This window comes from Phalacrocorax carbo, chromosome 1, assembly GCF_963921805.1.
Source record: "Phalacrocorax carbo chromosome 1, bPhaCar2.1, whole genome shotgun sequence".
NCBI classification, from domain to species: domain Eukaryota; kingdom Metazoa; phylum Chordata; class Aves; order Suliformes; family Phalacrocoracidae; genus Phalacrocorax; species Phalacrocorax carbo.
The window spans coordinates 120,070,303-120,095,427 of NC_087513.1; the positions used below are offsets into that span (position 1 = coordinate 120,070,303).

Genomic DNA, 25,125 nt, shown 5'->3' on the forward strand with positions numbered 1-25,125 from the left:
CATTTTAAATCCAAAACACAGCACTATGCCAGCTGCTAGGAAGTAAATTAACTCTATCCCAGCCGAAACCAGGACACCATCATCCTGTGTTTCTCTGGGCCTCTCTGTTACCAAAACTATCACAGGAGAATGCAGGTAATCTAAGTGTAGGTACTGCAACATTTAGTGTAGGACAAGGACCTCAGAAATAATTAAGAGAGTTTATAAATCATCTGCTTTAGCAATCTAACTGGAAACCTCCATCTTGTCTCTGTGTCACTTTATAGACCTTTCTGAGAAGGTATCAAAGATATATGAGACAATATATGCTTAGCATTTTCTTAAGTTTTGTTTCACCTGCAGAATCCTTCTCTTCAGCAATGACAAGAGGTGTTTCTGCTTTTGCTGTCTTGGGCTTTCTTCCCCGCCTGGCCTTCCTCTTTGAGTCTGTACCGGCACTGGCTGCATCACAAACCACTGGCTGATCCACAGAGGAAGCCTCTGCTGCCTTCTCTGCACCAGCCTCATTTTGGCTGGTTTGGGAGGCACCTTTAGCTTGTTCCAGGTGACTCAGCAAGTGCTCTGGGTGGATGGGAAAGAACAGCAGAGTAAGGAGGAAAGAAACTGTCACGAAATCTCAAAGGGATAAATCCAGCTGAAGCCTATCTATCAGGTCAACCTCGCTTAGCAGAGACACCTCAAAAACATTTCAAAAGCAGCCACAATACCTTCCTAAATAAAAGCATACAGTCTATTAAACATTGAAACGATTACTCTCAGGGACTGAATTTTTGAAGAGATTTATTAGCTATAATAAAAAAAATTCCATTACTTTTATTAAACTTGTGCCATCAATACCAGACAGACAATATTGCTAAGTATAAGCTGGCATTACTGACCTTATACATTGCTCATGCAGTTCCCCATCCTTGATATTCCTAACATTCACATGTCATCTTCTAGACAACAGTTTTATTTCTTCTAGATTGAACATCAGTTGCTTGTCCAGAGACTGACCACTGCCGGATCCAAACCATCACTGTTTTACCTTCCCCACTACTCTTTTTCTTAAAGGACCAAAAAAAATTAAAACCTTTATCTTACTGCATCACGGACAGGGTATGGCTTCAGAGTGTCCTGCTGTGGAAGAACAGAATTCTGATGCTTCTCATTACTCTCTCACAAATTTCTAGCACTTCTTACCTGTCAGCAGGTGAGGCTCCTGGAAAGCAGATGAACACACTTTACACGTCCACTGGCTTGACTCTGCTTCTGCAGCTCCACTGCCTTCTGGAGTATTCACTAAATCACAAGAAGAAGAAATACTGAAAAGCTTTGAAAATGGGAAAGTGGTACATCCCTGCAGCTTTGTTTACCTTGCAACAACTCCCTGGGTATCACAAGTTACAATTTAAGCAGTAAGAGGCCCACAGGGCAGCTGGGACCACTTCAGTATTTTCCAAACATGGACACATGAAATATCAGAATATATGAGAAGTCGGAAGAGAAACTAAATGATGCCAGGAGAGAATATCACTGCTTCTGTAAAGTCTTGAGTGTCCCTTTATCACTTTCTAAAGAACTGTGATTATCAAAGGCACAATAAAAAGCAATTTTTATCACCTTTAAAACTAGGGTTACCAGTCCTCTTCTGGGTCAGCTGAGGACAGAAGCAAGAGAAGCCTCCTTGCTCTCTGTGAAGACCATTGCAGAGTAAGAACATTTTGATTAACAGAAGTAAGGGTGAGGACAATGAAAACCTGGGTTTCAGCAGTTTCATTATTTAGATGTTGTATGAAACCACCATATTCATGTTTTAATTAACATATCAGCTCATGCCAGATAAAGAAAGTGAAGAAGAAATTAGGGGGAAAATGGAACTGGAATGAAAAAAAAAAAAAAGAGAGGAAGACGATTACCCTGTTCACAGTCCACTGTCTTAAACTCCTTGGATGATATGTATGAATTTGTCAAGAGGATCTGATAAATCTGGACTGGTTCAGAGATTTTTTTGGTACAGACAAAGCTGAACATTCCGCAGTTTACAAGGCTCCCCGAGAGGAGGAGGATGACACTGCAACTGGGTTATGTGAATGACAGCACAGAAGATTCAAACTGTACCTCAAGTTTCTGCCACAGATTTCCTGTATGATTGTGAGCAAGTCAGTTAATCTCTCTCTGCCTGAGGACCCCATCTGTAATGGGACAATAAACTTACTTCCTCCTTTTCACAGCTGGCTCTTAAACTAAAATAAAAGATTCTCTGAGGCAGAGGTTGTTCCCTGCTACACATTACATCCAACGTTCTGCACTACATAGGCGTGATCTCATCCACACTGTAATACATTAATAAAAAAATGACTAGACAATTCAGCAACAGTGATTCCTTCTTCACAGGCTATATAAAAAACTTCTTACCTTGAGAGCTCTGTCTGGGAGGCCAAATCCAGAAAACCTAAACCCCAAGATTCTGCATAACTTTAAAAAAACCTCAGATTGGTAAACAACATGTAAGCTACTGCATCAGTCTCATGAAGTTGCAGGCTAGTAAAACTGGAAAAGCACTATCTGCAAAACTGAGGTCTGTCTTGGAAAATTATCCCTGACTCTGCACTTCCCTTGCTCCTCAGCTGTCTCAAGCAGTAAACCTAGAAACCCTAGTTGTACACTGGTTTGCCAGGAAGAGTTAAGTCCTGTTTAGGTTCCCACTTCTTCAGGCTTCCAGGGCAGCTGCAGGGCAACTTGGTTTACTTGGAAGCACAGATCTGTCAGCTGGCAACAGGTTTGTACATCTTGAGGCAAACAGTCAGAACTAATGGAGGCATATTTGGTTCTGGAAACACCAAAACACTACATCAGTGAGAACACTTTATGGTTCCCCAAAGTGTAATAGGCAGCATTTTGTTTCTATTGAAGTTGGACTTTCAGACAGTAGGATGAAGGATGTAGGAGAGGCTGTTCAAGCTCTTCATATTCCCCACCACCACCCCCCCCCCCCCCCACAAAATCAATGATGCCAAACTGAAAGACAACTCCCCAGCCAACTTCACATTTTAGCTGTGACACTATCCAAGTTAAATGAATGGATCTTCTGATTAATTGCTCGGTACACATCTGCAACAACTCTCTTCCTCTTGGCTACTTTTAGTAGGCAAAATTTAGCAAAGTAACCTTTTCAGAGGACAGAACCAGAACGGCTGTCTCTTGATCCTGATCTCCACGCTACATACTCTTGAGTTTACCTTTAGACATGGCAATTTGTGTTAAGTGGGTTCTTAATTTCATTGTTCCGCTTATCAGAGATTACAGGGTGGGGAGCATTGCTTCACACTCAACCCTGGGGATTGAGTTCCTATGACACCACTAGTTATTTCCTGAGCCGTATGTTCTTTGCCAAGAGTATCTGTACTGCTTATAAGTTTATCTAAATTTGAGTTCCTGTAATCAAGTACAGCCTGACCTCTAATAGGCTTCTGGTATTATTGTAATTTGGGGATAGTGTTCTTGATGTTTCCAAACAGCACCGTTCTTACATTCACTCAGAGTCTCATGTTTTCTTCTAGAATTTGATCATTTGAACTACTACACTTTGCACAGAGAGTCTAAAGATTTTCCTTGGAACTGCCCCCACCCCAACACCAACCACCTCCAAAGTCAGAAGCAGTTGTGGTTTTCATGAAAATCATCTGCCTAAAGGTTTATCGGCCACTCTGTTGCTTTTGAACCTGCACATGTATTTTAAGCACCATGCCCATGAAATTAAAAATAAAAATCCAGACTTTCAAATCCTCTCTAAATTAATATTTGCTGAAGGTTATATAACCATAATATCTGCATAGAAGCGGTACACCTAACAGCTCTTTATATCTGCACCTGTCCTCTATTCCCCTAAAAATATCATAATTTTGCATACCTGCTGGATCAGCTGCTGGTATGCTGGATTTCTTCGTTTTTTTATGGGGGAAGACAGGAGATGATGGTTTTGAAGAGATTTTATTCCCCTCTTTATCAGATTCCATCCCTACTGAGCACATATCTGTGAAGAGTAAAAACAGTTCCTTGTCTACTTTCCATACCCTTTGATTCTCTTGCCCTATGCTGAGGGCAGTAACCATGTTTGTTTGCCCTATAGCAGGCCTGCAAAAAACCATTCTCATGTAAAATCCTAACCAGGACATTCTTATGCCTGAATCTCATACAACATGTCTTTCATATTCTGGAGCATATAGTGAAAGGGCTGAACAGATTTTTAAATACCTGTATGCATACAAAATTACGCAAACAGGAAAGAGATTAAACCTTCCAGTTAATACCAAATGGAAACATCTTGGAATTCGGAAACCTGTTAACTGTGTTGATTCACCTGTAGCACTTAAGACTGTGCTTACCATCAAGACCAGCCATAAAGCATGCTGATGGCTATGGCCTCTCCCCAAGCCATTTGTCACCTCAAATTATACTCAGCGTAGCAGTAATACCATTCAGGGAGTACTCCCAACTCAAGAACAGAAAGAAAACGCTCTTGCAATGCTAAAGGATCATGCCTTTTAGCTGTAGACATGCAAAAGTAGAAGAAAGCAAGGGGCAGAGGAACAAGAGACTTCTGGCACTTCTAATTCAGATTCTAAAAGATCTGCTGCCTTTCTTTGCCAATGCGCAAGCAATCATGTGGAATGGCAGTTCACTCTCGAGCTTATCTTATTCTAGTGGGTCCCATGTAAGGCTGCATAAGACAAAAGTAGCTTTTTTAGAACTGTGTAACAGTTCTGAGCAAAGCCAAAACATTTTCACTGCAACTGAAAAAGAATGGCTTCCTTAGCAAATCTGCATATATGTTCAGATTTATGCTGACACTTGGGTTCCTTTGCTTGTCTACCCAGAAATGTTTTCGATGCAGCCACCAGTTCTTCGTTTAAGAACTATTTATCTGGTTTGCTCACTCTGAAGAGGCTGAATTATCAACTAGGCCATCTGTTTCCAAAAACTCAGATACATCACGGTGCAGAATCTCTGCTTTCTTCTTGCAGAACAACCATGTATGCAGGTTAGCCAAACTCTAAAGGCTAACAAATTCAGGGTGAGAGCCTACTGAATAAACAGCACTGTCAACTACAAGAGTAGGGGACTATGAGTCCCTGTCAGGCCTGGGCCCTTAGGAAGGAGAAAAGGCCCCCACACATACCATTGGCAATACTAGTGACCTGCTTCAGCACTGGCTTTTCCATTTTTTTGGCGTAAAAAGCTGCGTACCACACTCGCAGCTCAGTTCCTGCTGGGATGTCCCGGGAGGTGGTGAAATAAATATCATTGTCATGCTGGAAAGCAGTTAAGTTTTGATGCTCATATTTGGTGGCTGGTCGCACCATCATCATCCAGTTGCAATCATCTTCATTTGAGGTGTCAAAATATACCAGGGGCCCATCCTTCTGGAACACCTGCCAAGCAAAATATACATATAATAAAACCCTACCAAATAATAAAATGTTAAGAAGAATATTTATTTTCTGCTTTGAAAAGGCTTTCATTCAATGTACATCAGACAAAGTAAGCCTCACCACTTGCATCAAGCATGTTTCGTATATCAGTCTGTGCTGGTTTTGGCTGAGAAGGGGTTAATTCTCCTCACTGTGGGGGTCGGCTACCTTTCCAGCTTCCCGTGCTCTGCCGCATGGTGGTGGGGGGCTGGGAGGGGCGGGGCCATGGTGGGGACGGCTGACCCCAACTGGCCAATGGCAGGTTCATTCCATACCACGTGACACCACGACCAGTATATGGAGGGGGGGGCAGGTCACGGCTCGGCAGCGGGTGGTGGGTGGCTGCGGCGCGTGCGGTTTGTTTCGGCGGTTCGTTCCCCCTCTCCCCCCTCCCCCGGGGCTTTGCGCCTCTCGTTGTTCTCCTTTACATTGCATTTCTATTGTTGTTTCTTTTAATTTTAATTATTAAACTTATTATCCCAACCCACGAGCGTTACCCTTCTGATTCTCTCCCCCATCTACCGGTGGGGAGTGAGCGAGCGGCTGTGTGGGGCTGAGCTGCCGCTAAACCACGACAGTCTTTTTGGTGCCCAACGTGGGGCTCAAGGGTTGGAGATAACAACAGCTGCTGGTCACAGCACCATGTTGTCCTTTTTGCAGTTGGTGTTAAAGATCGGTCTTGGTTTGTTGAGTCTGCTGTGTTCTGCTGTGATTAGTAATGTTTTGCCTACAAGATTTGTTATACAAACACTCGTTTTCAGCTTTATCTGGTATTTGGGGTTTTTGCTGAAACTGTTACTGTACTTTGGATACCACCTTGTTGAGGCAATTAGCAATTAAACCTCCTCCTCTGAGAGATTTTATATGGAGGAAATACAGAATGGTATCTCTGCAACTTTGTTCTATGATGTCTCTGCCTCTGTTACAACCACCTTTTTGTACCTTGAACATCCTTGGGTGGTTAAGGTGCACTTATTGTTAGTTTTTGGGCATGTTGTTTTGGTTTTGACTAAGCAACTTAAGAATATCACCCAGAAATCTGCCCCGAGGCTTGATAGTTATGAGTGGCAGGGCATGTGGGATAGCATGGGCAAATACCTGGGGCAGTGGGCACCCCCAGTGTTCTGGAGTTTCACCCCTGAACAAGTGCAGAATCCTAAAAAACTAGTAGAATATTTGGAGAAAGTATGTTGTTACGCTGGGAACTCCAGAGAGACACAGATAACTGCAACGTTAAGTCTCTGGATTGAAATGCAAAGTGACTGGCACTGTAGTCACTCCAGCCCTGAGGACAGGCACTTCGGCCACTCAAACCCCCACAACAAGTACCAGAGCTGGCTCAGAGAATCAACCCGTACCAGTATCAGTTGCCCCCATACACAAGATGAAATACTGGAAGCGGACGTCAACTTGTTTAGAACGGGATGATGAAAAAGCAGGGCCATCATGGGGAGAGGAGGAAGAAGTCATAAATGAAATAGAGACCACCCGATCCCTGTCCTTGAGCGAGTTGCGAGATATGCGAAAAGATTATAGCCGTCGTTCAGGTGAGCACATTGTCACCTGGCTGCTCCGATGCTGGGATAATGGGGCCAGTAGCCTGGAACTATAGGGGAAAAAAAGCCAAACAATTGGGATCCCTTTCTGGGGAAAGGGGCGTTGACAAAGCAATTGGGAAAAAACCACAAGCCCTCAGCCTCTGGAGGCAACTCCTGTCTGGAGTGAAGGAAAGGTATCCCTTTAAAGAAGATGTTACATATCGCCCAGGAAAATGGGCAACTATGGAGAAAGGCATCCAGTATCTAAGGGAATTAGCTGTGCTTGAGGTGATTTATGGTGACCTGGATGATCAACGGTCATCCAAAGATCCAGATGAAGCTGAATGCACACGACCCATGTGGTGGAAGTTTGTATGGAGCGCACCATCTTCGCATGCAAACTCATTGGCAGTAATGTCCTGGAAAGATGATGAGACACCAACAGTGGCGGAGGTGATTGATAGACTCCGGGATTACGACACAAATCTCTTCCTCGCTTGTCTCTGCTGTGGAGAAACTATCCCAAGAGGTCCAGCAACTCAAAGAAGATATGTCCTGCTCCCCACCTCGACAGAGTAGTGTCTCAGCTGTTAGGAATAAGCGTCCTTTGGCTCAAAGGAGGGGATACACAACTGGCCACTCTATGGTTCTACCTGCGTGACCACGGAGAGGACATGATGAGGTGGGATGGCAAGCCTACCTCGACCCTACAGGCATGAGTACATGAACTGCAAGGAAGAACAGTCACTCAGGGAGGCTCTTCCAGGAAAGATGCTGCTCCAATTTCCAGTGAGCAAGTCCCCAGACAGAGGAGCTGAAGTGCTGATTTTATTTCTAAGTGTAATAGAGGGACTCCTGATTCACATTTACAGGAAGTGAGTTGTGACTGCCATGATCAGGACTAGAGGGGCCCTGCCTCCAGCCGGGTGGAGGAAAGGGATAACCGGGCTTACTGGACTGTGTGGATCCGATGGCCTGGCACGTCCGACCCACAGGAGTATAAAGCTTTAGTGGACACCGGCGCACAGTGCACCTTAATGCCATCAAACTATATAGGGGCAGAACCCATCAGCATTGCTGGAGTGACAGGGGGATCCCAAGAGCTAATTGTATTGGAGGCCAAAGTGAGCCTAACTGGGAATGAGTGGCAGAAGCACCCCATTGTGACTGGCCCCGAGGCTCTGTGCATCCCTGACATAGACTCTCTCAGGAAAGCGTATTTCAGGGACCCAAAAGGGTACAGGTGGGATTTTGGTGTAGCTGCCTTGGAGATGAAGGAAACTAAACAGCTGTCTACCTTGCCTGGCCTCTCGAAGGACCCTTCTGTTGTGGGGTTGCTGAAGGTCAAAGAACAACAGGTGCCAATCGTCACCACAACAGTGCACTGGTGGCAATATTGCACCAACAGAGACTCTCTGATCCCCATCCATAAACTCATTCACCAACTGAGGAGCCAAGGAGTCATCAGTAAGACCCACTCACCCTTTAACAGTCCCATATGGCCAGTGCGGAAGTCTAATGGAGAGTGGAGATTAACAGTAGACTATCGTGGCCTGAATGAAGTCACTCCACCATTGAGTGCTGCTGTGCCAGACATGCTAGAACTTCAATACAAACTGGAGTCCAAGGCAGCCAAGTGGTATGCCACAATTGATATTGCTAATGCGTTCTTCTCAATTCCTCTGGCAGCAGAATGCAGGCCACAGTTTGCTTTCACATGGAGGGGCGTCCAGTACACCTGGAATTGACTGCCCCAGGGGTGGAAACACAGCTATACCATTTGCCATGGACTGATTCAGACTGCACTGGAACAGGGAGAAGCTCCAGAACACCTTCAATACATTGATGACATCATTGTGTGGGACAACACAGCAGAAGAAGTTTTTGAGAAAGGAGAGAAAATAGTCCAAATCCTTCTGAAAGCTGGTTTTGCCATAAAACAAAGTAAGGTGAAGGGACCCACACAAGAGATCCAGTTCTTAGGAATAAAATGGCAAGATGGTCGTCGTCAGATTCCAATGGATGTGATCAACAAAATAGCAGCCATGTCTCCACCAACTAGCAAAAAGGAAACACAAGCTTTCTTGGGCATTGTGGGTTTTTGGAGAATGCATATTCCAAATTACAGTATGATCGTAAGCCCTCTCTGTCAAGTGACCCGGAAAAAGAACGATTTCAAATGGGGCCCTGAGCAACGACAAGCCTTTGAACAGATTAAATGAGAAATAGTTCATGCAGTAGCTCTTGGGCCAGTCCGGGCAGGACAAGATGTAAAAAATGTGCTCTACACCACAGCGGGGGAGAATGGCCCTACCTGGAGCCTCTGGCAGAAAGCACATGGGGAGATCCAGGGTCAACCCCTAGGGTTTTGGAGTCGGGGATACAGAGGGTCCGAAGCCTGCTATACTCCAACTGAAAGAGAGATATTGGCAGCATATGAAGGGGTTTGAGCTGCTTCAGAAGTGGTTGGTACTGAGGCACAGTTGCTCCTGGCACCCCGACTGCCAGTGCTGGGCTGGATGTTCAAAGGAAACATCCCCTCTATGCACCATGCAACTGATGCTACGTGGAGTAAATGAGTTGCACTGATCACCCAGCGGGCTCGAGTAGGAAACCCCAGTCGCCCAGGAATCTTGGAAGTGATTATGGACTGGCCAGAAGGCAAAGATTTTGGATTATCACCAGAGGAGGAGGTGACACATGCTGAAGAAGCCCCACTCTATAACAAACTGTCAGAAGATGAAAAGCAGTATGCGCTGTTCTCTGATGGGTCCTGTCGCCTTGTGGGAAAGCACCGGAGATGGAAGGCTGCTGTATGGAGTCCTACATGACAAGTAGCAGAAACTGCTGAAGGAGAAGGTGAATCGAGCCAGTTTGCAGAGGTAAAGGCCACCCAGCTGGCCTTAGACATCACTGAACGGGAAAAGTGGCCAGTGCTCTATCTCTATACTGACTCCTGGATGGTGGCAAATGCCCTGTGGGGCTGGCTACAGCAGTGGAAGCAAAGCAACTGGCAGCGTAGAGGTAAATCCATCTGGGCCGTCACATTGTGGCAAGATATTGCTTCTCAGGTAGAGAACCTGGTTGTAAAAGTACACCATGTAGATGCTCACGTCCCCAAGAGTCGGGCCACTGAAGAACAGTGGGACAACCAGCAGGTAGATCAGGCTGCCAAGATTGAAGTGGCTGAGGTGGATCTGGACTGGCAACATAAGGGTGAACTATTTCTAGCTCAGTGGGCCCATGACACCTCAGGCCATCAAGGGAGAGATGCAACATACAGGTGGGCTCGTGATCGAGGGGTGGACTTAACGTCCATGGCCATTGCACAGGCTATCCACGAATGTGAAACATGCGCTGCAATCAAGCAAGCGAAGCGGGTAAAGCCTCTGTGGTATGGGGGACGATGGCTGAAATATAAATATGGGGAGGCCTGGCAAATTGACTATATCACACTCCCACAGACCCACCAAGGCAAGCGCCATGTGCTTACAATGGTAGAAACAACGACTGGCTGGCTGGAAACATATCCTGTCCCCCACGCCACTGCCCAGAACACTGCCCTGGGTCTCGAAAAACAAGTCCTGTGGCGACATGGCACCCCAGAGAGAATTGAGTCAGACAACAGGACTCATTTCCGAAATAACCTCATAGACACCTGGGCCAAAGAGCATGGCATTGAGTGGGTGTATCACATCCCCTATCACGCACCAGCCTCTGTACCATTCAATTTCCCCAATGGACTGCTAAAAACTACACTGAGAGCAATGGGGGGTGGGACATTCAAGCACTGGGATACACATTTAGCAAAAGCCATGTGGTTAGTCAACACGAGGGGATCTGCCAACTGAGCTGGCCCTGCCCAGTCAGAAATCCTACATACTATGGAAGGGGATAGAGTCCCTGTAGTGCACACAAAAAGTATGCTGGGCAAAACAGTCTGGGTTCTTCCTGCCTCCGGCAAAGGCAAACCCATTCGTGGGATTGCTTTTGCTCGAGGACCTGGGCGCACTTGGTGGGTGATGTGGGAGAATGGAGAAATCCGATGTGTGCCTCAAGGGGATTTGATTTTGGGTGAAAACAGTCAATGAACTGCATGGCACAATGCAAACTGCCATATAATACTGTGTGTCACCTCTGTGTTGTATCAATGATATCAGAGTACGAGCCTCCCAATCCATGGAAGATAGACTGTGAAACAAGCAAAGTGCAGCCATGATGGAACGATGACTGACTCGGTGTGCAGCAACCCAACGCCACACACCACCTCTCCCACCCTGAAAGACTGATACAACAGATGGAGCCCAGAGTCATGGGCTGGGTGAACTCAATGGACATTTTAATGGACATTTTACAGGGAAGGTCCATGAACTAAGGGAATGATGTCTGTGTATTATGATAAAGGATGGGAAGGGGAGGGGTGGTGGTTGGTAAGGTTGTATTGCATCGTATGGGACCTGGGCATGGTGTAAATGGTATGGAATAAGGTGTGGAGAATGTGCTGGTTTTAGCTGAGAAGGGGTTAATTCTCCTCACTGTGGGGGGTGGGCTACCTTTCCAGCTTCCCACGCTCTGCCGCGTGGCAGGGAGCTGGGAGGGGCGTGGCCATGGTGGGGACGGCTGACCCCAACTGGCCAATGGCAGGTTCATGCCCTACCATGTGACACCATGACCAGTATATTAAGGGGGGGCAGGTTGCGGCTTGGGAGGGGCATGTTGGCAGGCGGCTGTGTCACGTGCCGTTTGTTTCAGTGGTTTGTTCCCCTCCCCTGGGGCTTTGCGCCTCTCGTTGTTCTCCTTTACATTGCATTTCTGTTGTTGTTTCTTTTAATTTTAATTATTAAACTGTTCTTATCCCAACCCACGAGCGTTACCCTTCTGATTCTCTCCCCCATCTACCGGTGGGGGAGTGAGCGAGTGACTGTGTGGGGCTGAGCTGCCGGCTAAACCACGACACAGTCACATCTTCAGATGAGTTAGTCTGAGACAGACTACCAGGAGCAGGATGGGAACAAACTGAACTTCTATCCTAAGAATTATTGCTATAGCCACCAGTTTCTCACAAAATGTCAATGACTGTATACAGGAGAATGGAGGGGAATCCAAACAGTATGCTGTGAAATACCCATCAGCCCGAGACACATTTCTAAATCTTTACTTCTGAGTTAGGTATTACTGAAAACGTAAGACTGAATTCAATTTTTACTGTAGCATTTCTCCTACCAAAACTTGTCAAGAGAAGAATAAAACAAATGCAAGATAGAAAAAATATTTATTTGGCATGTTCCATAAACCTAATGCATATGTCACTCATTAAGCAAACACAATCAAATAGAAGACTCATTAAAACAACTGAAACAAACTGCCACAGCCATCGTCCCTCTTGTATTACCACATGCAGAAGGTGAAAGACAAGCAGTTTTGCTGCCTGTATCCTAGCCCTATCTCCTATAAAGATGTTCACTTCAAACATGCAGAACGAGCCTTTAGCTTGGTTCTTCTGTATCTTGCACAGAGAATGTTTAGGCAGTCCATTATAGGGCATGCCTAAAAGATGTCCCAAATAACCCCACTACACACATTTTTTTCCACAGTGGTAGATAGCATAAAATCAACATGGGTAAACAGACTCTGTTATTGCCTTTCATGTGCTATGTCTTACCTTCAGGGGAAAAACTGATTCCTCTTCCAGCTTGGCAACTCTCCTGGACTCAAATGGGCCAAACTGGGTACGCTTCACTAGCTGAGTCAGAGCAAATACTCCTTCAGTCCCATCTTCCAATTGTCTTATCTCCAAATTAGAAGGCAGAGATGATCTAAGAATTGAAGAGAGAATTGAGAAAAAGAAACAATTATGCATAGGACAAAACTGCAGGAATCCACGGAAGAAAGATGTCAGGATCTATTTCTCCAATCTCCAGTGACAGAAAACTTTTTCTGATTTGTACCAGGATTTATACATAAACAGAAAGGAACAACTACCAGCAGTGGAGGAGAGCTACATCAGTGATTGCTTGAGGGTGCTGAACCCACGTACGTCCATAGACCCGACAGGCTGCACCTGAGGGTGCTGACAGAGCAGTCTAATACCATAGTGAGACTACTCTCTATCATCCTGGAAAGATCACGGGCATCAGGGGAGGTGTCAGATGACCAGAGAAAGACAAATGTTGCACCCATCTTCAAAAAAGGCTGAAAGGGTGACACAAGGAACTAGATGAAGGTTGACCTCACTTCAGTCCCTGGGAAAATCATGGAACAAGACCTTTTGGGAGGCATTTATGGGCACATGAGGTGAAGGTGACTGGAAACAATCACCAGAAATTGATTAAGGGCTACTCATGCCTGACAAACTGTTTGTCTTCCAGGATAAAATGACCAGGTTTGTGAATGATGGAAGAGCAGTGGATGTCAACTCCCTTGATTTTAGCAACAATAACTCTGACGACATTCTTATATCCAAGTTGGGATGTTATAGTCTGAACGGGTACACAACTACTAGAGTAAATAACTTGTTGGGTGGTCGGGCTTAGCGAATCATGGTCAATGGTTCTTACTCTACCTGAAGGCCAGTAACAATTGGGTGTACAGCAGAGGTCTGTGCTGGTACCTGTCCTGTTTAACACCTTTATTAATGATCTAGAATGGGCAGTGGAGTGCACTCTTATCCAGTTTGCAGATCACACTAACTGAGGGGCATGGTCAATATGCCTGAGGGCAGGATTGTCACCCAGAGGGACCTGGATAGCACGGAGAGACCCGTCAACAGGAACCATATGAAATTCCAAGAACAGATGCAAAGTCCTGCACCTGGGAAGGAAGATGATGGTACTGGCTGGGGGAAAGACCCTGGGGGTGGTGGTAGGCAGCAAACTGGACATGAGTCCATAGCATGTCCCAGCAGCAAAGAGGGCCAAATGCATCCGGAATGGTGTGAACAGGAGCAGCCAACGGACTGAGGCAAGTGTTTGTGCCCCTCTGCTATGCACTTGCTAGTTCCATCTACCTGTTGACTCCTGCTCTGGGCCCCCAATACGGGAAAGCCATTGACAAACTGGAGCAAGCCCAGGGGAGGACCACCAGAATGGTCAGGGGCTAGAGCAGTCATCCTCTGAGGGGAGGCTGGGGAAGTAGGGGCTGGATCAGCCTGGGGAAGAGATGGCTGTGGGGGCCCAAACAGCCACCTCTGCGCACCTGTGGGGACACCATTGAGACGAAGGAGTCAGGCTCTTTACAGGGGTGCATGGCAAGAGCAGAAGAGACAATATGCATAAAAATAAAAACTGAGCAGTTCAGCCTGGATATTAGTTCTGACTGGAATATCCTGAGACCTCTTCCAAAATTAATTACCCTCTGACTCTACAGAACTTTAGCTTTGATCATGCTTACTTTAAAAAATAAGCTATATTCCTCCCCAAATAGGCTCATCATCTATACTACATATAGTAGATATTGTTACTACATATAATACACAGAGAACACCTTCCATAATGACTGGAACCACCATACTGATTTTACCAGACACCAAACGCAACCCTGTTTTTTCAGCTCTGTGCTAACAGATGAAAAGTTAAAAATAATCAGACAGGCTACTGACTACTCTATAGAGGTTGACCCTGGCAGATCTGTTTTCCTGTCCAAGTAAAGGAAAATAGAAAAAGATTGCAACCTTAATGATAAGCAAATGAATTGGAAAAAATGCTTTCCATTTTAGTAACAGAACATGCAATGTTAGAGACAGGGAAGTTCAGGAAATGTTTCTTAACACTTCTAAATATAAAGCATCCATTTTATCTTTTCAGTAGGACAGAGGAAACAATGATCATGTGGTTAAGCAACTAGACTGTTTTTTAAGAGATTCATATCCAGTTTGTGGTTAAACTTGCCCTCAACCTCAGACATCTCACTCTCTCAGCTACTGTTCCCCAGATGTAAAATAAAGGCTGCAATTATATTTATTCATTCCCTTTATTACCTTACCTGTTTTCAACTGTAAACTCTTCAGGAAAATAAATACATTTTTCTGTAACACTGCTGTTTTTAAGCTCTGCTTTCAAATCCACTATCCAGCAGCCAACACTTCCACTAGGGAACACTTACGCATCTGCATGTCACAAAAGGCTGAAAACCAGTGCATATACCATATTTGCAAACATTCACAGTTGGAACATTTGGACACTATGGTAGTTCTCCACCATATAAATAAATAAGAGCATTAAATTGCAAGGCAAAAAAAGAAAAAGGAAAAAATACAAAAGGTAATAAATAACAGTTTAACTTGTCATTGAATCTGTTTAGTATGGGCTGGAGACTTACTGCACTGCCCAGCTTCCATGTGTAACAGAAGCCCCTCCATCACTAGTTTCTATTATTCCTACAGGCATTTTGAAATTACCCTCAAGAAAAAAAACACCTCTAGTGTCAGGGCTGTTAAGACAGTAGCTCCCACTAACACTTGTTGCAGGAGTTCATCCACAGCAGGTTTCCAAACACAGGAAGGTGGTGTCTGGTAGGAGCGGCAGGGAGCTTCCTTTCCTGGGAAGGCCCAGAGAACATGTCTACGGCTCTGGACACGTGCAGCCAACATACAGTGTGGGACACCAAGAGCATCCTGCCCAGGCAGAGAGGGATCATGGCACTCATGCGTCAGACCCAGCACATTCAGTATTTCTAACACAATTATCCTGGGAATACACAGTATGGCCTATGTAGCTAGCATGTGTCAGACTAGCTGCCCACGTGCCCATGTTTTCTGTCCTTGACTTGCCAAGAAGAAATATGGAAGCCCTAGGCACAATATATAATACATGAAGCCATTTGAACTTTCTTCCCTTTTTGGATTTGTACTGCATCTTCATGATAGTTGTTTCCTTTCCTTAGCCTTACATTTTATACCTTAATATGAATTTTGCTGACAATGCCTAATTGCCTTTCTCTGTAAGAATCACTACTCAGCATTGTCTTCTCCCAATTAGATTTAGCCTATTTGTTTCTTTTGGCAAGCACAAATGTTTCCGCTGTGCTGTCACAATTGTTCATAAAGACTCACAATAACAACTTGTTTTGCTTCTCAGTGGAGAAACTACAGAGGTTATACCAAGCAGGAGGACACAACCATTCATACAAATGAGAAATCCTCACACTTTTCTGAAACTAATATGGTACATCTGAGGAGGGGAAAAAGTTGCAGGTACTCAACCAAGACAGAAGTTACCACCCCATCTGGCACTATCTGACTTTTTGCCAGAAGCCTCAACAAAGAAGACAAGTCCTGATGAGCAGCAAGTTATTTTATGGCTTCAATTCGGTAGAGCAATTCAGTGTGTGCATCAATTTTTCTATTCAATCAAGGCCATATGCTTTCCATAAACTGGGACTTCACTTTTCAGTTGTCAGTGTGATACCCGCTAAACAGCAAATATGCTTTAAAGAACTAACATGGGTGTTGGGTTGGTCAGAACTAACACAAACGTTCCTTACCTTGCCCTGCTTAATACAAAGGAGTCTTTGACTGTCACCACTGGGCCCAGCTCAGGACACTCTGAATCATGGTACTGCCCACAGTCCTCGCACCCTGCAAGGAAGCAGACAGCGTACAGAAAGGTTGGCGGAAAACACTTTTGTAAAATGGCTGCCTCCTCTTTTCAAGAGCCAAATACAAAATCTTGCACAAGGCAAAATACATACATATAGAGGCAGATGTTTATTTATATTGCTTAAAAAACATTTGTAATTGAACATCAAGTTGATAGCTGGCACCTGTGTAGGTGAGATAACACACACCACGATCAGTACTATGAGAAGACAACTGTTTAAATTCTCTCTCAAAGGAAAATAATTGCATTACATCCACAGTAAATATTCTCCTTAAAGATGGCATTATTCTTCAGATAAAATGCTATCACGTCTAGCAGCTAAAGAAAAACACGTTACTACCTTCACCAGAACCCAGGCTTCTAGAAACATCTTACGTAGCATGGCCTTTTTAGTGACAGGAGGCATAAGCCCAGTACCAGTAGCAGAACCGGCACGGGGCCTCAGCAGGGCACGAGCATGCCGTGGGAGCCTAGCTCTGCCCACAGCCACACCTGGCGGGCTCATACTCGTCACCCATGGTGCAGGGAGAGATAACTCCAGGAACCTTCTGGTGCCTTTGCAAACAAGTGAGCTGGCTGCGCAATACGTTTTGGCCACTTCTTAATTCACTGTCAGCTTACCTAAATTAGCTTTTAGTTTATGTGGCTGTAAACTACCCAGAACTGAATGGTTCCTAAGAAACAATTTTCAGACCAGAATAACTTAAGGCTTTCTAAAATAAACCAACTTAACAGGATTTCAGATGCATATATATTGCTTCACTGTGAAAAAAAGCTGTCAAACTGCCCTGCCCTGTCAGCTGCTGACACAGCTTAAGAAGATCATTGCACAGAGGTCATATTCCTACAGTGTGATTTCCATCTGAGCTCCACGCTCATGAGGGCAAGTCAGGTAACCCCAGTAAGGATGCAAAGTAGAGGGAGGTTACACCTTGTTTGCGAAGAGAACAGGGCAAAAGCCATTTCATTCCAGGGTATGCCCCCCAAGTAAAGCTCCTCTGTTCTCCTAAGTGGAAAACTCTTCTTCCTGATATTTGTTCCAATGAATGAACCAACAAAAGGATTTCTTCTAAGACGCGGAAGAGGGATCCCAAACTACAATTTCACAGCTCCATGTTGTTTTTTCTTCTGGCAACAAAAACAGCTTAGCAGTGAAAATCTACATACATTTGACAAATGGCAGTACTGCTGCTTCCTGCACAGCTGTTTGCGCTGCCTTCTGGTGAACCAAGGAACGAAAGAACCATCTTTTCCCATCAGTTTATTTTTCAGCTACATTAATTTCCCAGTCCAGTTTGCTGTACAGCACCAGACAGATGTATCAGAGGCAAGGATCAGCAGGCAACTGCTATCCACACAGCACCAGCATCAAAACAGCCAGTGGCCCCCCCGGTCCTGCACTGTTTACCGTACTACCCCCCCGTAGGTGTGCCTGTAGCTCACGCTGCACTTAATATTACTGAAATAATCTGGGCTAAATACAAATTTCCAAAACCAGAGAGGGTGGAGGACCCACAGGGAACCAGACTGTTGAAAAGAACTGGATTATCGTCCAAAAAGGGTTGCCATAACCAGAGGCGACAGGAAGGAATACCCAGAGTGACAGCTTCTTAAACTGGCTTTGCTGCGAAAGGAAACAAAGCACTTAATTCATTCCCCTTATATCTTTTGACTGCACCTAGGCACCCCTCACTTCCGCAAAGATAGCTGCTGCACAGGTTCAACAAGGTGCAGACAGCACTGTCCAAAACTACATGCAGGAATAAGCTACACATTTCTCTCGCTCCTTTGCGGATGGATGATCAAAGCAAGGGGAATACAATACTGATATTGTGTAGCATGTCTCTCAAAATCTAAGGGATGCTTTACAGCAGATGGTCCCCAAGGCTGTTACACTCACCATATGTGACACTTTCAAGAGATTACGGCCACAGGAGAAACACAAAACTAAGCATGGGGATAAATGGTCAAGTACCCTGTGGCGAGTATAATCACTGAGTTCTATTAAAAATACTCCAAAACTCTCTTACATCTATGAAATACTTATTCTATGATGTTAACTATGGGAGTGCACAATATCATTTATAACAACTCACTTCTTCAGAACATAAGCAGTCCCCATATCCCATGGGAAAAACTTGCAAAGAGCACAAGAAATCTCAAGAAATTCAATGACCATAGCGTCCACTGGAAGGGGGAAAATTGTGTTGTGTGACACCTTCTATCTGTGTAATTAGGGAATGGTATCATATCCTAATCCTTGTTGCTATCCACCAGGGTCTTTTTATGAAGGGGAGATAAGGTAGCTTCACCACTGGTGTCTGCAACTCAATAAAAACGCCTATTCACTTTTAAAGGAACCCTGGTGAATCTGTGGTGGAGGGAAAAGTGCACCTTACTTTCTGATGGAGTTGCCATAAGGTTAATGTGCAGCTGTGGGTCCATCAAGGGTCAAAGACTGGATCCATACCACCAAAGACATATGCTCCACTCTGCTCTTCCCAGAGCAGATCCACAATATCTGGGCCCTCTCTGCTCATACAAGTAGGTAAGCAGACAGTACATCTCTTTTTTTCCACTGTAACACCAGATCCTGCACGTCCAGGCTGGTGACAAAGGGGAGACTGCAGGGCTAGTATGCCACTGGGGAACAAGCCTACTAGCCAAGCTCCATCAGGCATGGGACTCTGCCCACCACACTCCCAGGGCATACCACCCTGAAGCCTCTCTTCATGTGCCATCACCCCATGAGTCCAGATCCCAGGTCACAGAGCCCAGTCTGGCACACAGGGTTACACAGAAGGCAGATCACAAAGCCGAGCTGCACAAAGCACAGGCCTTGCTGCAGGGGCACAAGAGCAGAGCAGAACAACCAACTCCCTCGACCGGCTAGCAATAGTGTGTTTGATGCACCCCAGGAGACGGTTGGCCCATGTTCAACTTGATGTCGACCAGAACCCCCAGATCCCTCTCTGCGGGGCTGCTCTCCAGCCTCTCGTTCCCCAGTCTGTTATATACATCCAGGACTCCACAATTGTTGCGGGTCCCTTCCAACTCAGGATATTCTACAGTTCTATGAAAACGCAGTGAATGCCATGAGTGAGACTTGTCAGGGCAGTCGGTGCATCTTAAACTGGGCCTGTCCAGAAAGAATAACCAGCCATATCCTCCTCCTGTCGAGGTGCAGATGTTCAGCTCAGGCTAGAGGTCAGAGTTCCCCACAGACACCTCTGGTTGCTAAAGCTGACTGTATAAACAAAGGACTTGACTTAGACTAGTGTTAGGCCTTCAATCTCACTTCAACCACGAAAAAGCTGTTCTGCTAACTCATGTTCAGGGTCTCTTTGTGTGTTTGCCAACAAAACCAGAAGAATGTGTATGCTTATAATTAGCAACCTTCTCTCTACTCCTCCGCTCAAACTGAGCTGTTTGAGCTTCCTTTACATAAGTACTTTTCTAAATAAAAACTCAGTCTGTTTTAGTCTTTAATTTCAAACATTCTGGGTAGACAAGTCACATAATGAGAAGTAGGTAATTTTCCTTTCTAATACTTACAAATAAACACAGTCTCATCACTGCCATCTTCAGCCATTTTTTAAACCTGCCAAAATACAAAACATGAAGTTAGTTCTGAGTGACTTTTACTTCCCATATTACTGAAACATCCCTTTATGGAGTAATGATGCTGACTGACCCAGAGCATACCCAAACACATTACTGCCCCTGCAGAAGTATCACTGGAAAGTCAAAGAAATTACAGTTGCTAAAAATCCCACAATGAATGCTATATCATTACATATATTGCTGAAATAACTTCCAAGAAGCTTAAGTGTCTGTAGGTTCACAGGCATTTCTCTCTGAGGCAATGCTGTCTCATGCCATTTCCCACCCCTCCCCTCACCAACCTTCAGCCATTCCTGAGTGTCCCTGCACCCCCTGCCATAAGCTCCTGTGGAGCTTCAGAACAAGCAGGGCCAGAGGACTAATCCAGGCCAGCAGCCACCACTGCGGAAACAAGGCCTATCTGGCTCAGTGTAACATTTTATTGAACAGCACGTTAAAAATTATCTCTGAAAGGGGTATTACTTATTTAATAAACACAATAATCCTAAGAACTTAAAAACTGTAGATATGGTCAAAGATTTGTTCCAAAGGCAAAGGTATACTGTGGTACAAGCAGCAGAAAATGTGGGAAAACAAATCCTGTCTCTGTCACTGACTTTCCATGAAACGGTAACTCAACAATTTGCTTTCACCCATAAAATAAGGATAATCTATATTCACTTTTATAATTCAGTTTTGGCAGTATGTATAAAAAACTTGCATAAACACTATCCATTGCTCCTCACGATGTCTAGACAATCTAAATTAAGGTTGGCAAGTAGTCTGATTACGTATGGCTAAGATCATGACACAAGCAGGATCCAGAAAATGGTTTTCCCTTTTCTAACCATGAAAAGGCTCTCCTCTTCAAATAGCAATTTTCCCAATGCCCCAGTAGGAGGCTGCAGAAACAGCAAGCACACTGGTCAGGAGGAGAATAGAAAAGAGTATGAGACTGAACCTGTGAGAGGGAGGACAGGAGGAGAGGAAACATGACCGAAGACACACCAGGCTAGCAGAGCCTTGTTCAAAAAGAGATGAAGCATTTGCTACTACAACAACAAAATCCAAGTCAAAGATACGTACAAGCACAGCTGTTACTCAGGATCAGCACAGGAATAGGAGTCCCCGTTATGAGTTTACTCTTGAACACTAATGCATCATATGCTCTGCCTGGCTGGGCCCTGAAAATATGCCTCAGGCTGGAGCCCGGAGCAGCAGCTACTTCTGCACAGGTACTGGCTCTGCTGACTTCTCAGCACAAGTGAAGTCCCTGTCCCACACAACCCCCTTTGCTGTTTCAGGAAGGACTCCATATTTGTGCCAAGTCTGCTGCTGACACCATGACCGCACCTGCCTGTGCCAGGGAGCAATGTCTGATGCGCAGCTGCCAGCTGCACCCATGCTTCCCTCTGCCTCAAGCCTCCACCAGAAGCAGCAAACAGGTTCCTTCAGCAATCCACAGGCTACTCCCAATTAGCAAAGGACAGTCCATCACCACAGGAAGATGCGCTGGGTGGAAAGCTAGCACATCAACTGATGGGGATACAAAGGGACACCTGGTCACTGGGGCTCCTGGTCACAGCAGGAGGGATCCTGCTGCTGTGGGCAACAGCCTAAGCAAGATTTTGGTCAATGAGTCTGGGCACCCTGGCATTCCTCCACAGCCCTCCCCCAAGCACTGCCCTCTCCAGCTTCACCAAATGCCAACAGCACGATCCCTCCTAAAACCTGCTCCCCCAGTAAGGGGCCAGCACTGCCCATCTGCGGCACAAGCTAGGCCTTCCTTGGCTCTGGCTTTTGGGGATTAAACTCATCTAACAAAACACTTAAACATTTATACAAAAGCCCAATGCTGAGCACGAGCAGCAATTCAAGGAATTTCCCAAAAGCTCTTTTCCTGAAAGCACTGTAAATAATATAACAGGCGTTTAGGGAAATCCAGAGTATATGGATGCAAATCAAACCACAAAAAGCGCATCATAGGTTGATGTCAAAAAAGGTTTGTTTTGCTTTTTAACCAAGATATTTTGTGGATGCTCTGCACTACTTCAAGAGGTATACACCCAGTCATTTTTATGACAGTTTGTGTCCTGAGAAGGCTTTAATCCTAAATACAGCTGAATTAACAAATACCCTTCTTGGTCTATGGTTCAGATACGCAGGGGACACAGTGCAGCAAGACCAGCAGTACTGCTGTGCGACCTGCTCGTCAAAGGCATTCGCCTTCTAGGACTTTCCCATGTCGCATTCTTCCCTAACAGCAGACTGATGGCATGCGGCATTACAGAAGCAGCAATGTCAGCCTTGTTCTAGGGGCTGTCAGATGAGAATAGCAACTAAGGGGCGGAGAAATCGTAGTAGCATAAATGTTGTTCAAGGTGATGGGGAGAAACTGGAAAGGTCCCTCATGAGGCAAGCATGCCTCATGTAGTTGATAAGGACACTACATCTCAGCCGTTTTCTGCATTAGGGTAATTGTCATTTTGGTAGTAAATACTTTCATTTTCCACATCGCAAAATTTTCTGATTCGTTATCCGATTTTCCTACGCTCAGTACAACGACCTGCCATGCTCTGAAATAAACAAGAATGGGTGACATATTATGTATCAGATTAACTCACACCTCAACACACAGGTGCAAAAAGAGGACTACCTTGCATTAGTATTTGCACCTTGTTACAAATTCCTGCGTGGTCTTTTTTTCCTCCCCTTCCTACTTTACAGAAAGCGTAGGAAAGGAGGAACTGCACGAAAGCGGGTTTAACAATTCTGCTTTGCAAACACATACTACTTCTCACTCATAGACTTCAAAATTCCTCACAAATCTCAACTGTATTTCCCGAGAGCTTCTGAAATAAATGACATTATGCCACCCACTCCAGCTGGTAAACGGAGTCACAAAGTGCCACGCTAGCTCACAGGATGGCACTGAAGACAAACTTCAGAGTTTTTTACCCTCATCTGCTGATGTTCTGGGCCATGTCTGATTTTCTTTTTTTTTTTTTTCTTTTCAAGCATTTATATCAGAAAAATATTTCATTAAGTCACACATCCTACTGCACATAACTACGTTCTTCTCTTGCAGAGATAATCAAAGCTTCTGGGAATTCCAGATTTTTTTTATAAAACAGAGAGCAATCATTAAGCAGTGAATAACCAGGTGAAAAGGTACACAGAAGAAATTAGACCACAGGCAGGTGGTCTCATTCTGACTGCAGAAAGAGAGCAGAAACCCAGAATCTTCTGCTTGTATAATTAACTGAGAGACTTTGTGCCCGAGGGTAGGGCACCCAGCTAAGCACACAAACCCCAGCTGCAACACGGGCCTCCGAATGCTTTGAAACTCAAGGGAACCCAGATGAAAACACTGAGGGCCTGCAGCATCACGCGTACCTGCTGGCAGAACATGACGTGCAGTGTTCGTGTCAGGGAACACTCGGGCCATAAGCTATCAAAAAAATGTAAGACCTGGTGTAAAAGGATACTTTCCCCTAGTGAACCACTGAAGAAAGAAATTAGGCACCAGCTGTAAGCTGAGTAATTCTGACCTGGCAAATGGATTTAAAAAAACAGGTAACAAGATTTTATAACTAAACCCAATCCCCAAAAATCTGTATTTGAATTTAATGACCAAAGTAAATGAAAGTCTCCCTTTCTTCTTTCTTCAGTTTTCCATTAAAGTTCTACAATGGGCTGCTACTAGTGCGAACAAGTAACTTGCAAACACGAGCAGATGGGGAGGGGAAATACATGTGTGCGAGCAGAATGCACTTAAAAATACCCTGGTTTTTTTATTATGAAAATGATAATTTCACGTGAATGCAAGCTCGTGCTACTGCTCAAAGTGATCGGAAACTATCTGGCAGAATATCTGATAAACTACAGTGAGGTCTTGTATTTCTAAGAAGTTATGACCGTTCTATCAGTCATTGTTGAGAAGGGGAGCAATTTCAGTACCAGTTAGGGGGAGCACAGAGTATTAGAGCGTTCACTTTGTGCCACCTGCCCTTTCTAACATTTCCCCCGATCGCGTTCACCCGATACGGGGTGAACGATGTACGCACCAAGTTTAATGACTGCGCACAGAAAACGAGCATGCTGCACGAAACCTCCCCCCTGTGCACGAAGCACCGCAGGCCGGGGCTTTCACCCCTTCGCCTTGCAACCAACACACCGCCCCTTCTCCCGGAGGGCAGGCACCTGGAGAGCCGGGCGGGGGGCGGGCAGAGCCGCCAGCCGGCCCGGTGCTCGCTTACGGACCTGCCTCCTTCCCCCTCCCCCTCCCAGCTCTCCCATTCGGATCTCGCCCTCGCACCTGGAAGCGGCCCCCCCGCTCCCCCCGTCCCGGCTGCCGGTCGTCTGTCTCCTTCACGGGGCCCGCACCCTCCGGCGCCACCGACTTTACCGGCCCAGCCCTGCCTGTGGGGAGGGAGGGAAGGACAAACACACACCAACTCCCCCCGCCCCGCCATCACACCGCCCCAGCGGATCGCCCCTAAGCCGCCGGCGGCGGCGGCGGGGCCGCCCCAGCCCTCCCGACACACCGCCCCGGCGGGGCCGGCAGCGCAGGCGAGACACAGCCCGGCGGCGTGGCCGGAGCCTCCCGGCGCCGCGGGGTCTGTGCGCGCGGGGCGGGGACGAGGCCTCGGCGCGGCCCCGCGCCCGCCGCCGGCACAGCCGGGGTTGAGCGGCGGGACGGCGCCAGGAGACCGGCGGGCCCCGGCCCGGGATCCGGGAGCGGCTCCGCCGGGTTTTGCCTCGGACCCGCCTCGCCGCCCCCCCTCCCTACTGCCCTCCCTCCGCGCGCCGCGGCGCGGCCGCTGTAACAAAGAACAGGCGGCGTGGAGGAGGCGGCGGCGGAGGAGGAGGAAGAAGAAGAGGAGGCGGCGGGGCCGAAGCCGCCACAGCCGCCGCCGCCGCCCCCCCCGGCAA

At 46.0% G+C, this 25,125-nt stretch overlaps 1 protein-coding gene across 11 annotated transcripts in view; it reads right to left on the reverse strand.

Annotated features, from left to right (window-relative positions):
* The window catches only part of PRDM15 (PR/SET domain 15), a 45,726-nt gene that overhangs the window by 20,261 nt on the left and 340 nt on the right, over positions 1 to 25,125 (reverse strand). For 6 of the 11 annotated variants that reach the window (XM_064472237.1, XM_064472254.1, XM_064472245.1 and 3 more), the window contains exons 2-8: positions 20,143 to 20,188; positions 16,472 to 16,565; positions 12,654 to 12,807; positions 5,162 to 5,414; positions 3,893 to 4,015; positions 1,183 to 1,281; positions 337 to 561 (exon numbers count right to left, since the gene is read on the reverse strand). In XM_064472237.1, the coding sequence (XP_064328307.1) occupies positions 337 to 561; positions 1,183 to 1,281; positions 3,893 to 4,015; positions 5,162 to 5,414; positions 12,654 to 12,807; positions 16,472 to 16,565; positions 20,143 to 20,179 (985 nt within the window). In that variant the 5' untranslated portion in view covers positions 20,180 to 20,188. Of the gene's footprint in view, positions 1 to 336; positions 562 to 1,182; positions 1,282 to 3,892; positions 4,016 to 5,161; positions 5,415 to 12,653; positions 12,808 to 16,471; positions 16,566 to 20,142; positions 20,189 to 23,586; positions 23,642 to 24,508; positions 24,949 to 25,125 lie in introns of those variants that run through there. The other 5 variants (XM_064472271.1, XM_064472262.1, XM_064472217.1 and 2 more) reach the window with 4 other exon arrangements.